Here is an 8,346-nt window from a genome sequence, read left to right as displayed (position 1 = left end):
CAATAGCACTGGCAGGCCAGCTACAGCTTGGGCGAAACAAAGCACTGCAACAGATCTTTGCCAATAATGGAGCCAGACTACAGTGCTCCATGCTGTGCGAACAGGGAGAGTTGCCTCTCGCATGGCACACTGAGATTTGCAAGCCAGGGGGAAGGGGAAGAGTTACTCCATGCCTTGTTTCCAAACGTGTAGAGTGAGAGAAAGAAGGAAGGAAGATGTGACCCCATGCAGTTGTTTACTACAGATGACTAGAAGGAGATCTAGACTTCAAGCTCCCCTTCCACCTAACAAGGGCAATAATAGCATGGTGGGCTAGACAAGAGCCACATACGGTGGTAAGAGGAAGAGAGCAGTTGAGAGGCAATAATAATCCAACATACTTCTGGGAACACAGCAGGAATGGCTGTCAAAAGACCAACATTTTAATCAACAAACTTTGTACACAAGAGGCTTCCCATTAAGGGAGTACATGTATTCCTGCTTTTACCACCAGCTTCTACCACCTGGGCTTTTAAGGCCCAGGATGGTCTCTCTTCTCCAAGCTTCCCTCAACAAGTATTTCCAGGGAGGGTGGCTTTCCAGAATCTGTCACAGGAGCAACATTCAGCCCAGTCCCTGTTGGATGAAATGATGTTGAAAGCTGTGTGTCTCTTCAGCTCCACTCTCACATTCGCCTGGCTTTCCGTGGGCGGCACCCGTTGTGTGGAACTGGGGTGTTGTCGGTGATGGAGATGACCTCCAAACCTCCCATAGTCAAACCCTTGATGGCAGCCTGGAAGAACAAGACAGCAGATGACATGCTGTTATCAACACACTGAACAGCAGAGAAGGGAAAGAGCTCAGGGGAAAATAGTTTGGTCCCCCATCTGAAAATCAACTTGTTCCAATGATTCTACTTTGTAATTATCTTATAAAAATAAGTAATTCGTATCAGAAAACCCAGCTTAAACCTGTCTGCTCCAGTCCTTTCATCAGCATTCCCATCAATTTTCCTACTTTAGTTAGAAGAAGTCCCAAATACAGCTTTTATTCTCCCTCCAAAGTGGTATTACTCTAAAATTCTAATGATTCTAAAATTTCATTACTAGGCACTTGAGTGATGAATTCTTTACATCTCCTTCAGAAAAACCAAGTTAATAGGTATAGTCATGAGACAAGCCTGAATTTAAAAAACCTGGATGATGCCTGAGAAAGAAAAATATGAAAAGAAACTCTGACACCTACTTTGCGTCCTGGTCCCAGTCCTTTCACCATGACTCGTACATGCAATACACCCTTCCCACGTGCCTTCTGCAAAAACAACAACTGGTTAGTGTTCTCTTTGATATGACTACTGCTGCTCTGGCTCCCCTGGAGTCTTTCATTCCCTTTTGACCCAGTATCATAGTATTCTTTAAGTAAAAATAAAGAGTAGGTAGTAATGGATACAGAAGACGAATATGGGGATTATTGCACAAAGACACTAGGAGAAAAGGAGGCCTGGATACAGACATGGCAGTTTCAGGAGAACTTCTGTGCTAGTTCAGAGAAATCTTTAAGATCAAACTGATCTAAAAGAGAAAGCTTTAAGATCAAACTATCTGTGAAATAGATAGTTTGAGAAAGCTTTAAGATCAAACTATCTGTGACCTAAAGCCGGGGCAGAAAATGACATATCCATGGATATGTGACTGAACTTGCAAGGGACTAACATGGACTAATTCAAAGCTGTGTTCTCTTCTCTAATGCAGCGACTTCTCTCTTGTGATCAGTGGATTCCTTCCAGAGGGTAAATGAGAAAAGCAGGCAAGCTTTGTATTGCTGTGCAGGAGTCCACATCTTCAGTGCAAAAATTCTAGGGGCTCGCAAATTGAAAATGAAAAACACCTGCTGTAAAGCATAGCCATGCTGCCATCACGTGGATGGTGCTCTGGGTCTCTCGCTTTCTGTGTTCTGGTGCAATTAATGTACTAACAACTTTGACAGTGACAGAATAAATCTGGCCAAGCACAGCTATGCAGCTATTATGAGGCTCCAATGAGCACAGATTAATAGTGAAAGATGTTCTTATATTCCTTTGAGGCAACCACAATAAGCTGTTGGCCAGCAGTGGCACCAAACACCTCTGACATGAAAGGCTGGAGCGAGTTCCACCTAACTTAGGATGAGGCTTTTCAGTTTAACCTTGCCTCATTCTGCTGTAATGAGGACCATGACACAGCCAGCCTCATCTTTTCCTGCCACCTGGACACCCACATGGTTTTTTAGAAACAATTACAGTAAACTGTATGCAGCTGGAAACTACACGTGCAAGGACATCACCTTCTCTGACTGGAACTGCTGGCAGCAGCTCAGTTCTCCTGTGGCAGAGATCAAATATAAAACATTCAGCCAGTAATTACAGTCACTTCTCAGTCCCCTACAGTGCAAAAATTGAACTGCTGCTGATTCAGGGGCTACATTTCCAAAATGGCTGAGAGATGTTCACTTAGAATAAAAAGGAGCTATGCAAACTGGAGCTAGAAAAGGATAGGCTCCAAGTTACATTTCCCAATGACAACCTGCACAGCTAAGTTCACCCTCTGGGCATTTCTAACTGCTGTTTCAAACATGCTTTGTCTGTGTGAAGATGTGCAGTGTGTCAGATGAAGCTAGGGAAACTCAGCAGACAGCAGTGTGCTGCTTGAGCGCTAAGGAACAGAGCTCTGGACTGCTGCCTGTGAGCAAGGCATGTACCCAGGCAGTGGGGGGAGGCAGTCAGTGCTCCCCTCTGGGAGGGTGAGAATCATCAGTGCAGACTCACCACTGCTGCTGCCATGGCTGCGGTCTGTGCCGCGATGGCAGTTCCCTTCTTGGCGTTCTGGAAGCCTTCTGTGCCACAGGATGTACGGGCAAACGGCCTGTTGTCAAAGCTGACCACTTGGATGTGGGTGCTACAGAAAGAGAGGGGCAAAAGAAAGAAGCAAGCTAGACCAAAGCTTTATTCTCCAGTTTCTTCTCGCTCACCTTACTGGCACGGCTCGCCACAGGATCCCTGTCTCCCTTCTCCAAGCCACCTTAACTCAGCACTCCCTTTCGAGGTATCCCGCTTACACGAACCCGCTGCAGAGACCGCCCAGCAGTGACCTTCTGGTCACTTGAGAGAATCTGAGCGAGGTGACAAAACCTTTCTGGACAAGGTATACTTTATCCAGGTACACCTCAGATACCACTTAGCCCTTTCAGACTCACCTCTCACTGTGAGCATTTTACCTCTTCCATTTCTTAAAAAAATGCACAAAACATTTCTAGAATTTGAAAGAGCTTTAAGAAACAGTAAAATATCACACTAGGGATCACTAATGAAACACAACCGTCTCTCATGGAGAATATGAGAATTTTTTCAACAGCTGTACAGCAATAGTACTAGAGCAGAGGGCTGGAAGTAACCTGCCATTAAAGCCATCAGCATCTAATTATTCGTATGAGAATGTGGTCAAAACATGTAATAGCAATCTTTTTGCTCTTAAAGACACTATAAGGACACTTACGCTTCCTGAACAGCACTGAGGTATGAATTCAGTATTATTATCTTCCCAGTCATGAACACCACTCCCCTGGCTTTTTTCCTTTGAGCCTTTTGATCAAAACAATGACTGGCCAAAGCCCAGGTATGTTATAAGCTTTTACTTTGCATGAGAGCAGGAATGGAGCAGCTCATTTGCTTACTTGTTGTACGTAGCTTTGATGTGAGCTATTGGGATCTCTTCATAGATCTTTCCATCCCATCTCATGGAGTTCCTCTGCAGGATTAACGGGCTGAGGAGCAAAACAGGAGTTATCAGGCACTCACGCTTTAAATTTTGCAAAGTTTTATTTCATATTGGGAAAGAAAGAAGGGATCAAGTCTCCAAAAGACACAAGCTGCGTTTGTGATTGAGTCAAGTCACTTCCTTTCCTTCCTCGGCTGAAAAAACACCGGAGGCGATAAAACCTCCCAGCAAGAGGCAAATAGCAGAGCCCTCCCGGCGCGGCCTGCCCGTCTCACCTCAGGTCGGTCGCGCTCTGGTTCTCCGCCTCCTTCGCGGCCGCCGCCTCCGCAAGGTCCTGCAGCCTCAGGGGGCCGGTGCGTAGGCCGCGGCACAGAGTGGCAGTACGGCCCCTGCGGGAAAGAAACGGCAGCCGGCGGTGAGGGTGAGGGTGCTGGTGCCTCCCCCGGGCGCTGGTTGGGGGGGGGGGGGGGGGGCGAGCCGCAGGCCCGGGGAGGGTCGGGCCCAACAGGGCCTCCCGTGCCGGCCGCCATCGCTGGGCGGGAGGGCCCCAGCGGTCAGCCCCGAGCGAGGGTGGCCCGGCGCGGTCTTCCCCCCTCAGCGCGGCCCGCTCCCGCCGCCGCCGCTCACCCCCAGGCCGCTCCGAGCAGCCGTTGCCAGGTGACCGCCAGCGCCGCGCTCATGGCGGCTCCCGTAGCGCGCCCGGAGAGGTCGCCGCAAGGCACGATGGGAGCGAGGAGGAAAGATGGCGGCGCGCACCGCGGGGCATTGTGGGCCGCGCGGCGGCGTAATGGCGGCGCCCGTGAAGCGAGCGGCGGGTTGGGGTCGGTGGTTTTGTACTGCTGCCGCGCCTCGGCCATGGCGGCTCTTCGGGGCGATGTGCCTGCTGCGGCTGCCCCGCATCACGCAGCCCCTCGAGAAGGAAGAGGAAGAGATGGCGGCCCTCATGGAGCAGGTAGAGTGGGGCGCTGGGGAGCTTGCTGACAGGAAAATGGCTGCCTCAGGCCTGGAGCGGAGAGCACCTCTTGGGCTGGCAGTCGCGGCCAGTCCCCGGTAGCGCCTTAGGCGCTACCGGGGACTGGCCGCGACTGCCAGCCCCGGGGGTGACAGCCCGGGGGCTGGGAGGAGCTGTGGGCGCCTTGGATGTTGTCACTTCCCGCCATGAAGTGATGCTGGGTGCTCCGTGTGTGATTTGCTGTCTGCACCAGCTATCGTGGGTCTTGGTGGTGCTCCCGTGTTCTTCCTCGATGCCGTTGGTGTCCTTGATAGAGGCTCTTGCTGTGAGCAGGGAAGTTCTGCTCGAGCTTAGGGAAACTCACTTGCATTTACTGAGATAGAAATAATTCTGCTTGCTAAGTTCAGTCCATAGCGCTGGTGCCTTAGTGATTTCTGCATTGCTTTTCTAGATAGAGCTGGAGAAAAGCCACTATTCAGATCATGAAGTCCGCCAGCTGGAGGAGGAGGAGCAGCTCAGAAGGAGGAAGGAAAGCGCCTATGATGATGATGACGAAGCACCCGGCAAAACAGTCATCATGGCTCAAGACCTGGAGGACAAGTGGGAACAGAAGTTACTGCGATTTGAAGCTGCTCCGCGGATAACAGGTACAGGCTGAAGTTTATGGTGGGTGAGAACACCCTGATTATCTGCTAAACACATCTGAGTGCAATTCAGTGGAGGGGAGGCATTTGCTGAGCCTTTTTTGTTTTAAAGAGGGTCTTGGCTCCATAGCAGCACCGTTAGCACATGAGGAATTAACTGTCTGACAAGGGAACCAGTGTTCCCATGTTGCAAAGTGCATGTTCACACAACCTTATCGGAGCAAAGCAGTGAAAATGGATGTCGTTTCCAGACAAGAGAAACTTTGGGTTGCTTGATTCCCAAGCTTGCCTAGCGCTCTTGTTGATTTTTGTCAAGCTGGAGATCCAGGCTGCTTGCTGTAGATTCCCTTTGCAAATGAAACAGGTAGAGTGCAGTCTAGCAGTGGGTTCCAGCTGAATCCCGCATGGGCTTCTAAAGCAACTGAGAGCATTTCTAGCTAGATTTTGGTCTTGTTCTGTGTATCCATGCTTATGTATTATTGCTGGAAGGTTATGAGACGTAGAGGGGTGATGAATCAAGGGGATCAGACCAGTGCTGCCAGGAGACTTTGTTTCCAGCGTGTGTTGGTTTTTGGCAGATGCTGATAAAAACAACAATCGGACATCGTTGAACAGGAAGCTGGACAGTAACCTGATGCTTCTGGTGAAACAGAAAATCGGTAACCAGGAGCTGTGGCTCCTGCCTCAAGTGGAATGGCAGCCTGGAGAGACGCTGCGAAGCACAGCTGAACGAGCCATGGCTACATTTTTGGGTGTGTAGTTTGCTGTGTACCTAGCCCTCCCTCCTCTTTGTCCCTGTGGTTTTCTTCCAGTGCCCTATCTGAGGGATATTTGCCATCTGCTGTAGGGAAATTGCCTCCCGTCTGCTGGGAAAAGGTATTTCATGGCAGAGGGATGGAGCTCAATGGGGTGGGCTTTCTGGGAAGAGCCATGATCCTGGGTAATTGGCTCTCTAACTGTGTGCCGTCACAGAGCGACTGCAGCGTGTGGGGGGCTGACTGGGCTGGCAGACTGCGAGTTGGGATCTCTGGCTGCCAGCAGCTGCGGTGCTGGATCTGGCCCTTGCAGTCTGATGCTGGAGTGTCTCCAGACACCCCCTGAATGGTGTAGGCTTGCTCCAGGTGTACCGCTTCTCTTTCCCTCCTTGTAGCCCTGTAGCAGGTTTTGTGGCAGATGAGTGATGGCAAACCCACATGTCCCTGCTTTTCACTGTGGGTTGGCAAAGCTTGATACCCTCTCCCTCCCTCTCTCACTCTGAGAGGACTCGCTGGACTCCAAGACAAGTTGTTTTTTCATGGGGAAACATTACAATTGGCAGTATTTCTGCTAAGAAGAGGGAACAGTCAGTCTGAACCAGATACAAGGAGTGACTTGTGCTACCTTTTTGTTACTACAGGAGAGCAGTTACTGTTGCTCTGTGTTCTTATGTCTTGTTTTCTGTTTTCTTCCTCTTGCGTTGCTGGGGTCTTGCAGGAGATCACATTCAAGCCAAAATCCTGGGGAATGCGCCATATGGGATTTACAAGTATAAATTCCCCAGGGCCATCAGGACTGAGGATAACATGGGAGCCAAAGTATTCTTCTTCAAAGCCTTCCTCCAAAGCAGTGATTTGTCCCAGGCAGAGCTGAAGGAAGACTACCTGTGGGTCACAAAGGATGAGCTGGGAGATTACTTGAAGTCAGAATACCTGAAAAAAGTCAATCGATTCCTTCTGGACTTATAAATGATAGGCTGTGCTCCAGCAGATGGGGAGATGTGGGACATGGCTCCAGGGAGGAGAACAGCTGCTGCTTTGCATGGTCTGTGTGTATGGGATGTTAACTCGGGCTCTGGAGGATAATTTGCCTTTGCCTTATTTCCCAGTTCTCTTCACTGGGCCTGTACTAAATAAATATTAAAACTTGGAAGTGAAGCTCTCCTCAGGGATTTCTTTGCTCTTGTTGAATCCTCCTCCACGTCTTCTGGAAATGCATGTTGTGATCTTTTCCTCTCCCAGGTGTGTGATTCCCTGGGGCTGCCGTAGCCGGGAGGCTTGCTCTCCTCACCAGACTCCTATCATAGTCTAGAGCTCAAATGGTTTCTTTAAAGCAATGGCTAATGCTTGTTTCTGGCACCTACTCTTTAGTAAGAGCAGCACTGGAGGGTTATCTGTGTGTCCAGGTGGGAACAGACCTTCCTGGACACAAGGCTGGGCAAGGTGGGTTTCTGGGGAGACGGACGCTGGGATATTCACAATTTATTTATGTTTAATCTGCATTGGAGCTGCCTCTGGCCTAGAGTCCGTGACACGTGGTGGCCGTGGAGGACATGGATGCATGAGGAATAGGCAGCAGCTCGCTCTTTAGATGAGTGCTGCTTTCCCACCCACAGTGCCCTCCTCTTGAGCCTCAAGCTGTAGCAACAGACACTGAAGGAGGGTAACATTTGAGCAGCAGCTCTCTGTCTGGGCTGAGAGGCTAATTTTTGCTGGTGGGGGAACGCTGTTCTAGCGTTGCTGCCTCCTGGGAGCAGCCTCAAAGGTGGATCTGGGGAGTTCTCGGCTCCCATTCCTGCTGCATTAGGCTAGCACTGCTAACCCAGCCCAGCCCATCCACGTCTGCTTCAGGTAGCCTGACCCCATTACCCCAATTTCTTTATTAGAAGATCTATTCTGTGCTTATATGGTGCTGTCTCACTTCTCTGGGGCTGATTCTGTTTCTTGGAGGTTTTTTTCTGGTTGTAAATGTTGCTGTTTGGTAGTCAGACTGTGGGCCCAGTGTTGGCTGGACCTTGCAGAGAATCAGCCTTCTTCAGCAGCAGGGAGAGAGGGATGAAATAGCTGTTGTTAATCATCTGGAGAGAGTTTGGCCTCCAGAGGTGGAACTGGAGATTGCTATATATATTTTATCAATCCTTTGGGAGCTATTGAGCTGCAGGCCTCAAACTAAAGCTATCCTTAATCACTCCACAAGCCATTGGGGTGGGGGGGTAGCAGCCTTCTATTTTCTAATGCTGGGCAGTTTGGGAGCTGCAGGCTTG

The 8,346-nt window shown here is 49.9% G+C and overlaps 2 protein-coding genes across 2 annotated transcripts; one reads left to right on the top strand and one right to left on the bottom strand.

Annotated features, from left to right (window-relative positions):
- Positions 1–664: 664 nt before the first annotated feature.
- On the bottom strand, positions 665–4,411 carry MRPS11 (mitochondrial ribosomal protein S11). Its single transcript, XM_072870248.1, has 5 exons — positions 4,359–4,411; positions 4,007–4,120; positions 3,688–3,777; positions 2,783–2,912; positions 665–772 (listed from the first exon to the last, which is right to left on the bottom strand). Exons 1-5 carry the CDS (start codon positions 4,409–4,411, stop codon positions 665–667), a joined length of 495 nt encoding a protein of 164 aa, XP_072726349.1.
- A 55-nt stretch (positions 4,412–4,466) lies between these two features.
- MRPL46 (mitochondrial ribosomal protein L46) lies at positions 4,467–7,278 on the top strand. Its single transcript, XM_072870923.1, has 4 exons — positions 4,467–4,683; positions 5,135–5,330; positions 5,906–6,079; positions 6,801–7,278. Exons 1-4 carry the CDS (start codon positions 4,474–4,476, stop codon positions 7,049–7,051), a joined length of 831 nt encoding a protein of 276 aa, XP_072727024.1. The 5' UTR covers positions 4,467–4,473; the 3' UTR covers positions 7,052–7,278.
- Positions 7,279–8,346: the final 1,068 nt, after the last annotated feature.

This window comes from Ciconia boyciana, chromosome 8 (genome assembly GCF_034638445.1).
Source record: "Ciconia boyciana chromosome 8, ASM3463844v1, whole genome shotgun sequence".
Taxonomy (NCBI): domain Eukaryota; kingdom Metazoa; phylum Chordata; class Aves; order Ciconiiformes; family Ciconiidae; genus Ciconia; species Ciconia boyciana.
This window is presented reverse-complemented; position numbering and strand designations above follow the sequence as displayed.